This window comes from Chlorocebus sabaeus, chromosome 16 (assembly GCF_047675955.1).
Source record: "Chlorocebus sabaeus isolate Y175 chromosome 16, mChlSab1.0.hap1, whole genome shotgun sequence".
Classification (NCBI taxonomy): domain Eukaryota; kingdom Metazoa; phylum Chordata; class Mammalia; order Primates; family Cercopithecidae; genus Chlorocebus; species Chlorocebus sabaeus.
In genome coordinates, this window is record NC_132919.1 from 58,752,666 (window position 1) to 58,770,310 (window position 17,645).

The 17,645-nt window shown below is 42.0% G+C and overlaps 1 protein-coding gene across 13 annotated transcripts in view; it reads right to left on the bottom strand.

Moving 5' to 3' along the window:
- BPTF (bromodomain PHD finger transcription factor) overlaps positions 1 to 17,645 on the bottom strand; it is a 148,841-nt gene that overhangs the window by 42,310 nt on the left and 88,886 nt on the right. For 9 of the 13 annotated variants that reach the window (XM_037993316.2, XM_037993314.2, XM_037993313.2 and 6 more), the window contains 8 exons: positions 16,676 to 16,800; positions 15,055 to 15,183; positions 12,199 to 12,349; positions 10,812 to 10,854; positions 6,461 to 6,707; positions 5,942 to 6,103; positions 5,573 to 5,724; positions 2,518 to 2,626 (listed from right to left, as the gene is read on the bottom strand). In XM_037993316.2, coding sequence (XP_037849244.1) covers positions 2,518 to 2,626; positions 5,573 to 5,724; positions 5,942 to 6,103; positions 6,461 to 6,707; positions 10,812 to 10,854; positions 12,199 to 12,349; positions 15,055 to 15,183; positions 16,676 to 16,800 — 1,118 coding nt within the window. The remainder of the gene's footprint in view (positions 1 to 2,517; positions 2,627 to 5,572; positions 5,725 to 5,941; positions 6,104 to 6,460; positions 6,708 to 10,811; positions 10,855 to 12,198; positions 12,350 to 15,054; positions 15,184 to 16,675; positions 16,801 to 17,645) is intronic. The other 4 variants (XM_037993320.2, XM_037993318.2, XM_037993315.2 and 1 more) reach the window with 1 other exon arrangement.

A 17,645-nucleotide genomic window follows, 5' to 3' on the forward strand; every position in this document is an offset into this window, starting at 1 on the left:
TTATTCACTGATTTATTTCAACGGCCTAGAATAGGTGTTCAAATACGTATTGAATAAACTGAATCACCTCCAAGTTTAACTGCGGCGTCAAGGCTTAAGGTTGCTATTTGAGAATTGCTTCGTAATTACATATTTGATATATCTTTAACTTAACAGTTAATTAGAATGTACTTTGAGATGGAGTTTCGCTCTTGTTGCCCAGGCTGGAGTGAAATGGCATGGCCTCGGCTCACTGCAACCTCTGTCTCCTGGGTTCAATTCTCCTGCCTCAGCCTCCTGACTAGCTGGGATTACAGGTGCCCTCCACCATGCCTGGCTAATTTTTGTATTTTTAGTAGAGATGGGGTTTCACCATGTTGGCCAGGCGGTCTCAAACTCCTGACTTCAGGTGATCTGCCCGCCTTGGCCTCCCAAAGTGGTGGGATTACAGGAGTGAGCCACTGTGCCTGGCTTAAGCCTATAAATATTTTAAATGAATGTGTATTTCAGAAGGTACTAAAGTTGATACATAGTTTAACTGTGGCTTACTATGCTCCTATTAATTCCTCCTTGATTTCAAATAGTTTTGCTTTGTACACTTTAATATGACATGCTACTTAATTCATAAAGAGTCAAGATTATACCTTAACTGCAATCTTTTTTTCTTTTCTTTTTTTTTTTAAACAGGTTGTGCTCTGTCTCCCAGGCTGGAGTGCAGTAGCATGAGCATACTTCACTGCAGCCTTCGATGCCTGGGCTCAAGCAATCCTCCCATATCAGCCTCCCAAGTAGTTGGGGCTAAAGGTGTGCTCCAGGATGCCTGACTACTCTTTTATTTTTTGTAGAGATGGGGTCTCACTATGCTGCCCAGACAGGTCTCCAACTCCTGGCTTCAAGTGATCCTCTTGCCTCAACCTTCCAAAGTTTTGGGATTACAGGCTTGAGCTACTGTGCCTGGCCACGATCTTTACCCTTTTTTTTTTTTCACATGGAGTCTCACTCTTTTTGCCCAGGCTGGAGTACAGTGGCACAATCTCAGCCCACTGCAACCTCCGCCTCCTGGGTTCAAGCAACTCTCCTGCCTCTGCTTCCCGAGTAGAGTAGTTGGGATTACAGGTGCCCACCACCACGCCCTGCTAATTTTTGTATTTTTAGTACAGACGGGGTTTCACCATGTTGGTCAGGATGGTCTCAAACTCCTGACCTCAGGTGATCTGGCCCGCCTTGGCCTCCCAAAGTGCTGGGATTACAGGCGTGAGCAACTGCGCCTGGCCGATCTTTACCTTTAAGCCAATAAACAAATGACTATTTTTCATAAAATTTTCCTTTTTATTAAACATTGAATTTTATTCTGTCCAGTATCAGTAGGGCCATCCTTGTCTTTTCTTTCTTTTTATGGCCTTTATTTTGCGTGCCTGTGTCCATCTTTAATTTTTAACCTTTCCAGCTTTTGTAGTAATTTGATTTTAGCTATATTTCTCATAAATGTATAGGGTTTTTAAAAAAATCTTTAATGTCTTCAACTTTTTTTTCTTTTTTGAGACAGCGTCTCACTCTGTCGCCCAAGCTGGAGTGCAGTGGCACGATCTTGGCTCACTGCAACCTCCGCCTCCTGGGTACAAGCAATTCTTCCACCTCAGCCTCCCAAGTAGCTGGGAGTACAGGTGCAGGAGGCACCATGCCTGGCTAATTTTTTTGTATTTTTTGTAGAGATGGCATTTCAGCATGTTGGCCAGGCTGGTCTTGAACTCCTGGGCTTAAGTGATATTCCTGCCTTGGCCTTCCAAAGTGCTGGGATTACAGGGGAGACCCACCTAGCCTGGCCAGTCTTCAACTTTTAAAATGGTGGTTTTAACCTATTCACATTAAGAGTAATAAATGAAAGTCTGGCACTGCATTTGTAATTTTGTTTTATGTGTTTCTTTGCTGTCTCCTTGATTTTCTGTCTTTTGCTATACAGACTGTTTTCCTTACTTCAATTATATATTTTATTTATTAGTGGTTTCTATTACTTTTTTTTTTTTTTTTTTTTTTGAGACGGAGTCTCACTCTGTCGCCCAGGCTGGAGTGCAGTGGCCGGATCTCAGCTCACTGCAAGCTCCGTCTCCCGGGTTTACGCCATTCTCCTGCCTCAGCCTTCCCGAGTAGCTGGGACTACAAGCGCCCGCCACCGCGCCCGGCTAGTTTTTTGTATTTTTTAGTAGAGACGGGGTTTCACCGTGTTAGCCAGGATGGTCTCGATCTCCTGACCTCGTGATCCGCCCGTCTCGGCCTCCCAAAGTGCTGGGATTACAGGCTTGAGCCACCGCGCCCGGCCTTCTATTACATTTTTAATAAGCATACTTCAACCTATTTTTACTGTCAAGGTCAAAATGAAATAATATCAATGAATAGATCTCACAATGGATTAGAAATTTAGTATGCTTTGAAGTATTAATTCAAATTGTATTTCTTGTATGTAGTGCCAAATGCAGATAATTACATATTTCCTAGACTGGCTGTTCAGATGTAAAATGACAATGCTGGATGGATAAATACCTGGCTGTACCATCACAGGTGTTCGAATAATTGCTTTTCCTAGTGTTGACTGTTGGAGTGGTGTTCTAATCACGGTCATACCAGGGCGAATCTGAGGCCCTGTGATTACCTATAAATGACACAAAGAGCAATTAATTAAAATGCTTTAAAAAGACTAAAGTATAATGGACTTAGAATCCAAGATCTTTAAATATTCTATATTAATAAAAATGTTTACAGAAATGACAGGGGCTCTTGAACATTACATTTTAAATTGTATTAAACATCAGAATAAAGATGGAATTTTGAGGAAAGAAAACTTAATTCAAATGCTATCATACAAAATTCCCTGCCACTGATACAAAAAATAGCCTGTGGACTAAAAGGAAGGAACACATGCCAGTGGGGCTCTGCTCTGTAACTAGTGCTCACAGGACAATGTGGAGTCCCACTTTCTGTAAGCTCCAGATCATGCCCGTAACCCACAGAATATAACAGGAAGATCAGAAACCCTATTTTCTTTCATAGTTTTAAAAAAATTATTTATTTGTTTATTTTAAAGATAGGGTCTCACTCTGTTGCCCAAGATGGAATGCAGTGATGCAATCACAGTTCACTGCAGCCTGGCTCACTCTTGGGCTTAAGCAATCTTCCTGTCTCAGCCTCCCAAGAAGCTAGGACTATGGGTGAATGGCACCATGTCTGGCTAATCATTCGTTCGTTCATTCATTCATTCATTCATTTACTTATTTAGAGATTCATTCATTCATTCATTCACTTATTTAGAGTCTCACTTATTTATTTATTTACTTATTTAGAGACAGATTCTTGCTCTTTCACCCAGGTTGGAGTACAGTGGTGTGATCTCGGCTCCCTGCAACCTCCACCTCCCGGGTTCAAGCAATTCTCCTGCCTCAGCCTCCTGAGTAGCTGGGACTACAGGCGTGTGCCAATCACACCCAGCTAATTTTTGTATTTTTAGTAGAGACGGGGTTTCATCATATTGACCAGGATGGTCTCGATCTCTTGACTTCGTGATCCGCCCACCTTGGCTTCCCAAAGTGCTGGGATTACAGGAATGAGCCACCGCACCTGGCCCGGCGAATCTTTTAACTTTTTTTTTTTTTTGAGACAGAGTCTCACTGTGTCACTCAGACTGCAGTGCAGTGGCTCCATCTCAGCTTGTGGTGGCCTCTGCCTTGTGGGTTCAAGCAATTCTCATCCCTTATCCTCCCAAGTAGCTGGGAATAGCTGGGACTACAGGCACGTGCCACCATGTCCAGCCAATTTTTTGTATTTTTAGTAGAGATGGGGTTTTGCCATTTTGTTTAGGTTGTTCTCGAACTCCTAGCCTTAAGTGATCCTCTCGCCTCAGCCTCCCAAAGTGCTGGCATTACAGGCGTGAGCTACTGTCCCTGGCCCTTTCATAGTTTTAAAGGGGAAACCAGGGCCGGGCACAGTGGCTCACGCTTGTAATCCTAGCACTTTGGAAGATCAAGGAGGGCAGATCACAAGGTCAGGCAATCGAGACCAGGAGAATGGCGTGAACCCAGGAGGCGGAGCTTGCAGTGAGCTGAGGTCGCATCACTGCACTCCAGCCTGAGTGACAGAGCGAGACTCCGTCTAAAGGGGAAACTAGAAAGTATGTTATTTTCAGTTCTATAGTTAGGTTCAGAACATTTTCAAAAATTTAAAACTTTAAACCTTTTCTGTAATACTAGTTTACAAAACTTTAAGTCTTTTCCATACTAGTAACAAAGAAATTACGTATCTGGGCCAGGTGCGGGGGCTCACACCTGTAATCCCAGCACTTCGGGAGGCCGAGGCAGGTGGATTACCTGAGGTCAGGAGTTTGAGACCATCCTGACCAACATGGTAAAACCCCGTCTCTAATAAAAATACAAAATTAGGCCGGGTGCGGTGGCTCAAGCCTGTAATCCCAGCACTTTGGGAGGCCGAGACGGGTGGATCACGAGGTCAGGAGATCGAGACCATCCTGGCTAACACGGTGAAACCCTGTCTCTACTAAAAAGTACAAAAAACTAGCCGGGCGAGGTAGTGGGCGCCTGTAGCCCCAGCTGCTCGGGAGGCTTGAGGCAGGAGAATGGCGTGAACCCGGGAGGCGGAGCTTGCAGTGAACCGAGATTGTGCCACTGCACTCTAGCCTGGGTGACAGAGCGAGACTCCGTCTCAAAAAAAACAAAATTAGCCAGGCGTGATGGTGGGCGCCTGTAATACCAGCTACTTGGGAGGCTGAGGCAGGAGAATCGCTTGAATTCAGGAGGCAGAGGTTGCAGAGAGCTGAGATCATGCCACTGCTCCTGGCCTGGGCAACAAGACTGAAACTCTGTCTTAAAAAAAGAAATGATGTATCTAATATGTGTACATATCAGCTGATAACAAACTAGTTAACAGTACTGTAGATTACTTTTTAAATTTTTTTTTTAGACAAGGTCTGGCTCTATTGCCCAGGTTAGAGTGCGGTGGCACAATCTCAGCTCACTGCAACCTTCCCTTCCCAGGCTCAAGTCATCCTCCCACCTCAGCCTCCTGAGGTGCTGGGACTATAGGTGAGCACCATCACGCTTGGCTAATTTCTGTATTTTTTGTAGAGACAGGGTTTTGTCATGTTGCCCAGGCTGGCCTTGAACTCCTGAGCCCAAGTGATCTGCCCGCCTTGACCTCCCAAAGTGTTTGGATTACAGGCGTGAGCCGCCGCGCCTGGTCCAGATTTTAAATTTGATTTCTTAGTGAGCCTGCCCAGCACACTTCCTTGGGTGGTCTAGTGCTGTCCACTGTTTTACATAAAGAAATGTTCTTTATAAAATCCTAGAAAGCAATTAGTATTCTTCATAAACCATACTTATGTGTCATTAACTAAATGTTAAACATTAAAACTTCATGTATCACTTTCACTTACCAGAAATGTAACAGATTTTTTTCCTAATCAGTACTCTGTCACAGATGCAGTAATAGGCAAAGGAAACTGAGTTGGATTAATCTTGGAAGAAGCCATTATAAAAACAATGTGATGTGCTCAACACATCAAACCAAGTAAGTCGGTAAGAATTCTTACTTGTGAATTGCTTGTGGTTCCTCCAGAGCCTGAGGTATTGGGTCTAATTGTGACTGTTGCTGTCCTGGGCTGGAATGAAGTAAAGGTTTGCTGACTGGTACCTGTACTTGATGGAATGATACCCAGGACTTTCTGCTGTACTTGAACAACGCCTTAAAAAAAGATGAAGCCATCATTAAAAACTGTCACTTTATTAGAAAGCATTACGTGTTGCTCGGTTGCTGAGGAGAAACTACGTGTGGCAGGGTTTTATAGTGGGCTACATAGAATGTGAGATCCGAGGACTGAAATCAGTGAAAAGGAGATGAAAAATAATGGCAACAGTATGATCTGGCAAATGTGAATTAAAACTCTTCACATTTCCCTTACCTCCTTGTGTTGCTGGCACATTTACAGCGACAATCTTGCTGTTTGCAGGAAGTGGCAGTTTGGTAATTACTTTTCCTGCCATAGTGACTGGATTGCCTGTAATTTGGAACGTCTGACCTGTGCTGGCAATGGTTGTAGCAGATGTGGCAGCTGTGCTGGTGGCTAATGGGGTATAAGACATTTAATAAGCTTTAGATTTAAAATAACCAGCAACGTAGTGACTTCTAGGAACGGGCACCAATGCATGAAATGTGGCTCATTTTGTATTTTTAATAAAAACATTCCTCTCCACTCAAAGTGAACTATGTAAATGTTGAAAGTGAAATAATGTAAGAGAGGAGTTTGCTAATGTAATATTATGAACATTATTTGTAACAAACCAACTGTTACAGCTTGTTTGCTCAACTGGCTGCAAAAGAAAAACAATCTTCTAAAAAAATGTTTCATTTCAGTAGCTAAAAGGTTGAAAATTCTTTTTCCTGAACCAAAGTAATCTTTTACTTAATCATAGTTGTATACCTGAATTTGACTGGCCTTGCTTAACCCACGTAGCAAAGGTTTGATGAAAGTTCTTGTTTTGTTGGAATGTTACTGTAGCTGGAGATCCAACTTTAGTAGTTAGTACCATTTTGGTTCCAGTTGTAACTGAGCCACTTATGGGGGCCACCATAACCTTCTGTGCTGGAGAGATGGTACTGGTTGTACTGTTTGTTGGGGAAGTAGTGGAAGTTGCAATCACTGTTGGCTTCTGCTGCTCCAGTCGTTTCTAAAAAAGTGAGGGAGAGGAAATATGAATCAAAATAGTTCTAAATAAAAACAATACGATTCTACAAGTCTCTCCACAATTTCTCTCACCTTAATTCCACTACATTTCTGAAATATTTTACTTCCAAAAATATATGCCCATATAAATTTACCCTTATTTATGGCTGGCTGCGGTGGCTCACACCTGTAATCCTAGCACTCTGGGAGACTGAGGTGGTCAGATCACCTGAGGTCAGGAGTTCGAGACCAGCCTGGCCAATATGGTGAAACTCCACCTCTACAAAAAATACAAAAATTAGCCGAGCATTGTGGCTCGTGCCTGTAATTCTAACTACTCGGTAGGTTGAGGCAGAAGAATTGCTTGAACCCGGGTGGCAGAGGTTACAGTAAGCTGAGATCATGCCACTGCACTCCAACCTGGGTGATAGAGTGACTCCATCTCTTAAAAAAAAAAAAACAAAAAACAAACCAACCTGAATTTAATTTCTTGATGAAGACTATACACACACACACACACACACACACACACACACACACACACACATACATATGTATTTTTTGAGACGGAGTTTCACTCTGTCGCCCAGGCTGGAGTGCAGTGGCACGATCTCAGCTCACTGCAAACTCTGACTCCTGGGTTTCATGCCATTCTCCTGCCTCAGCCTCCGGAGTAGCTGGGACTACAGGCACCCGCCACTGCCCCGGGTAATTTTTTGTATTTTTAGTAGAGACGGGGTTTCACCGTGTTAGCCAGGATGGTCTTGATCTCCTGACCTTGTGATTCGTCCACCTCGGCCTCCCAAAGTGCTGGGATTACAGGCGTGAGCCACCGCACCCGGCTCATATATTTAATTCCTCCAAGGTACCTATCTATGAAGGTAGTATTTTCATATCTCTATACCACATATATTACATTAAAAGTACTAAGCTGTTCATAGCAGAAAATATTTTATCAAGTTTTTCTGGCTTGTACAAATATCCAAGGTTTCAGACTGAAAACAACAGAGATGTGGGTAATCTTACTGCAGACAGAAATACCATGCTGCTCAGTGTTGAGATTCAGAGCTGAGAACAAATGGAGCTGTGAAAGGTTTCTGTTTCACTGTAATGTTAATTTATCCAACTATAAAAAGCATGTCAATAGTTAATGACACTATTATTAAAGTTGGCAAATCTGCAATCAAGCAAGCTGAAAATTATAGTTTTCCTAGACTTCTTATAGTATACATTCAAATATTTTTATAGAAAAATACTTCATAGTATACAGAGTTGTATAATATGATCTTTTAACCTAGTTATTAAAGATATTCTGTATATCCTTTATTACAGATCGCTAAACTTTTCTAACAGCTTATCAACAGTGGTGTGATGACCATACACATGTAAAACAACAGGTGAAATTTATTGCAAACCTGGTGGCAGATGCTTTACCTTCATTATCTTATAAGCTGAGGAAACAGAGACTAGAGAGGTTGTGGAACTGGCCCAAGGCCACAGAGCTAGTTAAGGGTGACGCTGGGATGTCTGCTAAAATCAAATTCCAATGCTGCACCACTATCTCTTGCCTTTGCAAACTGCTCACCTATGACATCACATCCAATTTTTTTAGGACTACTTTTGTACCTATCCTATATACCTGAATATAATATAAAGTACTTTACACAATTCCTCATTCCTCAGAAGAAAAAGAGTTTAGTTTTCAACTCTTAGAGACATCACCTGATTAAATCAGTTAAAGAAAAGAAAGAAGAAAAAAAAAAAAAAAAGAGGGAGGCAAAAGTGGGTGTGGTAGTGCATCTGCAGCTCCAGCTACTCAGGAGGCTGAGGCCGGAGGATCACCTTAAACCTGGGAATTCAAAGTTACAATAAGCTATGATCTCACCACTACACTCCAGCCTCAGCAACAGAGCAAGATCCTATCTCCTAAAAAAAAAAAAAAAAAAAAAGGGAGGCAAAGAAATAGAACAGATATATTAGTACTCATTTATTGGAGGATATGCCTTCAAAGCTGAAGTGTTAGCTATCTTCATAAATAATCATTTAAAATAGATTTTTAAAAGTAATATATTGGCTGGGCACGGTGGCTCACCCCTGTAATCTCAGCACTTTGGAAGGCCGAGGCAGGCGGATCACAAGGTCAGGTGTTTGAGACCATTCTGGCTAACACAGTGAAACCCCGTCTCTACTAAAAATACAAAAAATTAGCCAGGCCTGGTGGCGGGCGCGTGTAGTCCCAGTTACTCGGGAGGCTGAGGGAGGAGAATGGCGTGAACCCAGGAGGCGGAGCTTGCAGTGAGCCTAGAGTGCACCACTGCACTCCAGCCTGAGTGACAGAGCGAGACTCTGTCTCAAAACATTTTTTTAAAAAAAAGTATATTACGGCCAAATGCAGTAGTGCTTGCCTGTAATCCCAGCACTTTGGGAGGCCTAGGTGGGCAGATCGCTTGAGCTCATGAGTTCAAGACTAGCCTGGGCAATATGGCAAAAGTCCTCTCCCTCCAAAAACTACAAAAATCAGTCAGGCATGGTGGTGCACGCCTGTAGTCCCAGTTACTTGGGAAGCTGAGGTGGGTGGATTACTTGAGCCCAGGAGATTGAGAATGTAGTGAGCCATGATTGTGCCACTGCATTCCAGCAGCCTGGGCAAGCCTGGGCAAGAGAGTGAGACCCTGTTTAAAAAAGAAAGAAAGAAAGAAAAAAAAGTAATACATTAGGTTACATTGCAGAGATGAGAAAACACACCCAGTAAAATTTAAAAAAATACAACTAGCCAGTTGTTATAGATATTTGGGTTTAGTGATTGATTTCCTATGACAGATAGCATCATACATAGAACCCAAAAGTGCTATCATCTCAAACTTTGATGTAAGTGAAGATAAGGACTTATAGTAAACTGAAAGATACATAAGAGTTTGAAAAAATGTTTTATAAAATGCTAGGGAAAACTGGTTTGAATCAAATAATTTGATTTATATGTGATTTTTAAATAGTTATGTACAACTATGTTAGTAATACTGTATATAGATATATCTATTCACCTGTATCCTCAATGTTTATATGCTGAAGTTGGTAAAAACTTTTAGAGTATTTTCTCAATAGAGTAAGTGGTCATCATCTTTTATTCAGGTCCTCAATGTTTAGGCACATATACCACATTGTATTTTTATTTTTAAAATTTGGTTTTTTTCTTTTATTAGAGACAGGGTCTCCCTATGTTGCCCAGGCTGGTCTCAAACCCCTGGACTCAAGGGATCCTCCTGCCTTGGACTTCCAAAAGTGCTGGGACTACAGGCATAAGCCACTGCGTCTGGCCCTGGCACATTATTTATAGTATGAAAACACCAAGAAACCATCATTAACTTTATAATAATCAATTACAACAAACTCTTATGGAGTTTTAGTATAATTTGCGTTTTCATAGATCACAGAAATCTTTCAGATTAGAAATTCACAAGAAAAAATTATTTTCAGAAATTACTCATGAAACTCTAAAGATAATAAATAATAGAAATCTTATTTCAGATGTCCTCCAGATATGTATACTTTTTACAAAACCACAGCTTGGTGTATCCACAGAGCTGTTTTCAAATAATGACAATAAGATATACATGAGATACACTTAAAAAAAAAAAAAAACCTGGATGGGTGCAATGGCTCACACCTAAAATCCCAGCACTTTGGGAGGCTGAGGCAGGTGGATCACTTGAGTCCAGGAGTTTGAGACCAGCCTGGGGAACATGGCGAAGCCCTATCTCTACAAAAGATACAAATATTAGCTGGGCATGATGGTGTGTGCCTGTAGTCCCAACTACTAGGGAGCCTGAGGTGGGAGGATAGCCTGAACCAGAGAGGTCAAGGCTCGGTGAGCTGTGATCTACTCCAGCCTGGGTGATAGTGAGACACCGTCTCAAAAAAATAATCACCAAAATCCACAAGAATGTATCATTACTGTGCATGGGTGTGCATGAATTTGGCAAAAAAATGTATGTATGCTGTCAAATGGGACCAGGACCAACTCCCCCGGCTGATGGGAAGTCAAGAGCTGCTGTTTTGAAAGAGCCTTCATTTGGGCCTTGATGTCCTCTGCCTTCTTCTGTTCACTAACCTTAGCCTGTTGCTCAACTGCTTGTGCCTTTTCTTTCTCCACTCTGCAGGAAAAAAAGGAGAAACTTATCAGAAACTACCCTATTAGGCATCTGACATCTAATATAAGTGAAATCTGGTTGATTTTCACATCATACAAAGATATGATATTATCTCAATTTAAAAATAAAACATTCGGTTGTGTGAGGTGGCTCATGCCTATAATCCCAGCACTGTGGGAGGCTGAGGCAGGCAGATCACTTGAGGTCAAGAGTTCAAGACCAGCCTGGCCAACATGGTGAAACCCCATCTCTACTAAAAATACAAATGTTAGCCAGGGCTGGGCACAGTGGCTCAGGCCAGGTGCAGTGGCTCATGCCTGTAAATCCCAGCATTTTGGGAGGCCGAGGCAGGTGGATAGCTTGAGGTCAGGAGTTCGACCCATCTCTACTAAAAATACAAAAAATTAGCCAGGCGTGGTGGTGGCTGTCTGGCTGAGGCAGGAGAACTGCTTGAACTTCGGAGGTGGAGTTTGCAGTGAGCCAAGACTGCGCCACTGCGCTCCAGCCTGGGTGACAGAGCGAGACTCCGTCATGGGGGGAAAAAAAAAAAAGTTGGCCAGGCGTGGTGGCACATGCCTGTACTCCCAGCTACTTGGGAGGCTGAGGTGGGTAGATTCCCAAGGTTAGGAGTTCGAGACCAGCCTGGTCAACATGGTGAAACCCCGTCTCTACAAAAAATACAAAAACCAGCCAGGCATGGTGGTACACCCCTGTAATCCCAGCTACTCACAAGGCTAAGGCAGAAGAATTGCTTGAGCCCGGGAGGTGGAGGTTGCAGTGAGCCGAGATCGTGTCACTGCACTCCAGCCCAGCTCACAGAGCAAGACTCTGTCTCAAAAAAAAAAAAAAAAGAGAGAGAGAGAGAGGACCTTACTAAACTATTCACCGCTAGCACTTAAAATCAAAGGTGGAGTAAAGTCAAGCTAGGACTTTACTGCACTGAATAAACGATTAAACTGATAATCCTTTCACCCCAGGTAGGGTAGCTCATGCCTGTAATCCCAGCACTTTGGGAGGCCAAGTTGGGTGGATCGCTTGAGCCCAGGAGTTCAAGATCAGCCTGAACAACACAGCAAAACCCCATCTCTGTACAAAAAATACAAACATTAGCTGGGCCTGGTATCATGCACCTATAGTCCTAGGTACTGGGGAGGCTGAGGGGGGAGGATCACTTGAGTCTGGGAGGCAGAGGTTGCAGTGAGCCAAGATTGTGTCACTGCACTCCAGCCTGGATGACAGAGCAAGATCCTGTCTCAAAAAAAAAAAAAAAAAAAAAAAAAAGTAATTTCCTGATTCTGAAGTGATAAAATCTTCAAATAGTTGACCAGGTATTAACCATTTCCTTACCTCTCCGCAAATGCCCTGATCTCCCACAATTCCAGCTCTTCTTCTGCTACCCAGGTTTCAATAATAACAGGGCCAGTTTGCTTGGGCGTTTCTGGTCTCTTTGGCCGCAGTGCACTTGATCGAAGGCCTTTCCTCTGAGGTGTAGGTGTTTCTTTGGAAAGGAAATCAGAATATTTTAAGCAATATTGCTTCTAAAATTAAAGTACTTCTGGCATCTTCTATCATGAAAAATAGTGGTTGGCAAACTTTTCTTCTTAAATTGCCAGATGGTCTCTGCTGCAGCTACTCAGCTGTGCCTTTGTATCATGAAAGCAGCCAAAGACAACACGTAAGTGAGTAAATGTGGCTGTGTTCCAATCAAATTTCATTTATAAAAGCAGGGTAGGCCAAGGCTCATGGGCTGTGGTTTGCTGACCCCCAAAATAAAAGGCTTATTAGCCTTTATACAACCTGTTTCTTCTACTTGGAGCACTATTCCTAGCCCCCACTGCTCATCTGACTAACGTCAATTCATCCTCCAGACCCCAACACAAATTCAACTTCCTACAAAAGACTAGCATGTTCTTCTCACACTTGGGTGTACAATATGTGTTTCCCTATCACCGCATACAGAAGGGGGATTTGAGAGTTACCAATATAAAGGGGAGATCTGAAACCTAAGAATAGATAAAATCTCCTCATAAAAAGATTTAAAAAATAAAAAGTAGGGAGGGACAAGCATTGAACCTTCCCATATATTCAATCACAAGGAAGCAGCAGAAGGAAACAGAAATGGTAGCAGGACCTGAATTGTACAAAGCGATACAAATCAAAGAAAAGTGATTTTAGGGGGCTGCAGTGGTTTGCATCAAAGGCTGTGGGGTCAAGGAGACTGAAGGCCTGTCAGGGACATCTTCCATCTGTTTCTCTGCCCATCAACAGAGCTCTTTCTGTGCCAGGATGACCTTGTGATTTTTTTTTTTTTTTTTTGGAGACAGAATCTCACTCTGTTGCCCAAGCTGGAGTACAGTGGTGTGAACTCAGCTTACTGCAATACCCCCATCCTGGGTTTACCAATTCTCATGCCTCAGCCTCCCAAGTAGCTGGGACTACAGGTGTGCAATACCACATCCAGCTAATTTTTGTATTTTCAGTAGAGACGGGTTTCACCATGTTGGCCAGGCTGGTCTTGAACTCCTGACCTCAAATGACCCACCCGCCTCGGCCTCCCAAAGTGATGGAATTACAGGCGTGAGCCATTGCGCCTGGCCGCTGTTTTAATTAAGCTAAAATTTATCATCCACTAGGAACAGGTGTTGCTTCATTGGTGCTCTTTTCAAAAAGGCTATTCTCCAAGAACTCCCAAGTTAATTTAATCAAGTTTCAAAAATTAAGTGTATACATTTGGGGAGAAGTAACTTTTTATAAAAACACTATGTTTCTATCTAAGGGCATTATCTTTTTATTTATTTATTTATTTGGAGACAGTGTCTCACTCTGTTGCCCACGCTAGAATGCAGTGGCACAATCTTGGCTAATTGCAACTTCTGCCTTCTGGGTATAAGTGATTCTCCCACTTCACCCTTCCAAGTAGCTGGGACTACAAGTGTGCACCACCATACCCGGCTAATTTTTTGTATTTTTAGTAGAGACGCGGTTTTGCTATGCTGGCCAGGCTGGTCTCAAACTCCTGATCTCAAGTGATCTGCCCACCTCAGCCTCCCAAAGTGCTGGGACTACAAGCTTGAGCCACATGCCCGGCCTGTATTTCTTTTCTTTTTCTTTCTTTTTTTTTTTTTTGACACGGAGTCTCAATCTGTTGCCCAGACTGGAGTGCAGTGGTACGATCTCAGCTCACTGCAACCTCCACCTCCTCCCAGGCTCAAGCGATTCTCGGGCCTCAGCCTCCTGAGTAGCTGAGATTACAGGCATGCATGTTACCAATATTTTTGTAATTTTTGTATGTTTTGTAGGGATGGGGTTTCACTACATTGTCTAGGCTGGGCTCGAACTCCTGGGCTCAAGTAATCCACCTGTCTTGGCCTCCCAATGTCCTGGAATTACAGGTGTGAGCCACTGAACCTGGACTTTTTATACATTTCTTACTAGGTTTTTTCCTAAATATTTTTATTGTTTACATAAAATAACACGGACTTTATATATTTTCAATTTGGATACTACAATGAACTCCTATTAGTGCTAATACTTTTAATTCTCATGAATTTTATAAGCAGACATTCATAATTATCTATAAAACAGTGTTAATCTTCTTTTCCAACATTACTCTCTTATCTTATTGCAACACATATAACACTGATATTATAATACTATAAGCTTTTTTTTGCTTCCTTGAGATTAGGGGGCCAAATCTCATTCTTCTATGTATTTGCCACCCAGTGCCTATTGTATTGGTGCTCTATAAACATTTCTTGAGTAACTCTATATGCCTCTTAGATTATCTCTACCTTGAGCACTGAAGTATTTCACAATAGTTTTAATCCTTAAGAAATCTTTATCGACCCACTTACATATTAGACTCGGTACTAGTTACCAGGACTTCAACAAACCAGACAGACAAGATGGCTGCTCTCTAGGAGCCGCTGGTCTGTGGTCAGGCAATGTCTCACATCTTAACTACAAGAGGTATTATTATAGCCCTGTGCTGTGCTTGGAACAAGGCTCATAGGCATCAATGTGTGTCTACCAGAAACTTCCTATGTTTATTACTTTAATACCATTTCCAAAATTTGGCAGTTGTAAAAAATTTCTTTTTTAAAAGGTGAACAGAGAGAAGAAAAAAATATATCAAATTTCAATTCATGAAATACATGGCTAACAGATTAATAATGAAAGAATATAATTCCTTCTATTCCTTACCTTTTGGTGTTTCTGGAACTCCAATGGGACAAATGATTTTCCTGATACAATATTCAGATCGAATGCCGTAAGGACCAACATCTCTCCTCTTAATTATTTCTGTTGTTGTGATTTCCGTTTCAGATGTTTCTATGGTGATTTAATTCACATAGTATTAATAACCAACTGAAATACTCAGAGACTAAAAAGGTACATCTGGTGCTTTCAAAAAGACACACATGGAATAAACTTTTGGAAACATCTGACTAATTAACAGGATCACTAACATCTAACAGGATCACTGCTAGACTGCAACAATACTGAGCTTCTTCCTCACTGCAAATTTCTAAATGAAACAAAATGCTGCTGGGTATAGCTGAACTCCTGGTGGAAATATTCAATCAAAATAATAAAAAGCCTAGGACAGAAGCAGCAAGCACAGGCCTCCAGAAGTCTTAAATTTGTAATTAAACAATAATAAGTATCTTTTAAAAAATGTAGACTGGTTCACACATAAGTGACTCATTTTACAATCTGAACCTTCCCTCCTGGCCCCTGGGATTTTATAGCATGTGCCAAACTTCAACAAAGCTGTATGTGAAAAAAAACATTTTTTTTTAGAGACAGCGTTTTGCTCTGTTATCCAGACTGGAGGACATTGGTGGACCATAGTCACAGCAACCTTGAACTCCCGGCTCAAGCAATCCTCCTGGCCCCAGCCTCCCAAGTGGCAGGGACTATAGACACCTGTCACCAGGCCTAGTTGATTTTTTTTTCTTTTTTAATTAGTTTCGTAGAGACAAGGCCTCATTATGTTGCCCAGCCTGGTCACAAACTCCTGGCCTCAAGTGATCCTCCTGTCTTGGCCTCCCAAAGTGCTAGGATTACAGGTGAGAGCTACCACACATGGCCAAAACTGTATTTTTAAAATACAAGCATTATATTTTATTATCATTTTATTTTTATTTTTTATTTTTTGAGACAGTCTCGCTCTGTCACCCAGGCTGGAGTGCAATGGCGCGATCTTGGCTCACTGTAAGCTCCACCTCCCAGGTTCACGCCATTCTCCTGAGTAGCCGGGACTACAGGCACCCACCACCATGCCTGGCTAATTTTTTGTATTTTTAGTAGAGACGGGGTTTCACCGTGGTAGCCAGGATGGTCTCGATCGCCTGACCTTGTGATTTGCCCGCCTCAGCCTCCCAAAGTGCTGGGATTACAGGCGTGAGCCACCGTGCCCAGTACATTATATTTTAATAAGAAAACAGAGATACTTAAAATTAAGTGAATAGGCAAGTGATTTTAGCTTTTTTTTTAAAGTTTTTTGAGACGGAGTTTCGCTCTGTTGCCAGGCTGGAGTGCAGCGGCGCGATCTCAGCTCCCTGCAACCTCTGCCTCCTGGGTTCAAGTGATTCTTCTGTCTCACCCTCCCAAGTAGCTGGGACCCATGCCCAGCTAATTTTTCTATTTTTAGTAGAGACGGGGTTTCACTATGTTGGCCAGGATGGTTTCGATCTCTTGACTTTGTGATCCGCCCACCTCGGCCTCCCAAAGTGTTGGGATTACAGGCATGAACCACCGTGCCTGGCCTGTGATTTTGGCTTTTAAACTTAAATTAGAAAATAACTCCCCTTCCCCTTACCTGTCCGTGTAGTCCCTCCTCCTGGAGGAGCCTTGGCCGCCATGTCATCCCATCTCAAACTTGCCCACAGTAACCGTAACATCAGGCTCACTCCAGCTAAGGACTTTACGGTCTGAAGTCTATACCTGAAAGGAAAACCAAAGAAATCCATATATATATATATATATCTATATGTATACACACAGACATACACATTCATATTCGCTCTACTAAACTGAAGGGCTGTGTTTCTTGTCCTCATTAGGACTTCAGTATTTATAATATGGTTTTGTAAGACTTTGGTATTATATGTCCTTTAAAAGAAAAACTTCTTTGTTCATAGGCATAACAGGCACCTAATTTTTTTAAAAAAGGGTCTATATCCATTTTAAATGCCATATAACTTTATAAAATGAGAATGTCTCATTGTAAGGTTGATAAGGCAAAAATTCATGAAGATTTTATAAATTTAACCTAATTCCAAAATATCTGTTAGGAAAATTTTGGGGACCAAATATAGAGAAATAGATAATTGTTATTAAACGTGATAAAGGAGTTTTGAAGGAAAAATCCTAACTTTTGCAAAAATAAAAAACTTGAAAATGTTTAAATTTTCTAAAAGAATAAAATGAGGTCAGATGCAGTGGCTCAAGCCTGTAATCCCAACACTCTGCGAGGCCGAGGTGGGCAGATCACCTGAGGTCAGGAGTTTAAGAGCAACCTGACCAATATGGCAAAACCCCATCTCTACTAAAAATACAAAACTTAGTTGGGCATGGTGGTGCACGCCTGTAATCTCAGCTACTTGAGAGGCTGGAGGCAGAAGAATCAATTGAACCCAGGAGGCAGAGGTTACAATGAGCCAAGATCACACCATTGCACTCCAGCCTGGGTGATAAGAGTGAAACTCCATCTCAAAATAAATAAATAAATTAATTAATTTAATTAAATTAAACCCAAAACATCTTACAAATCTAGTAAGAACCTTCTA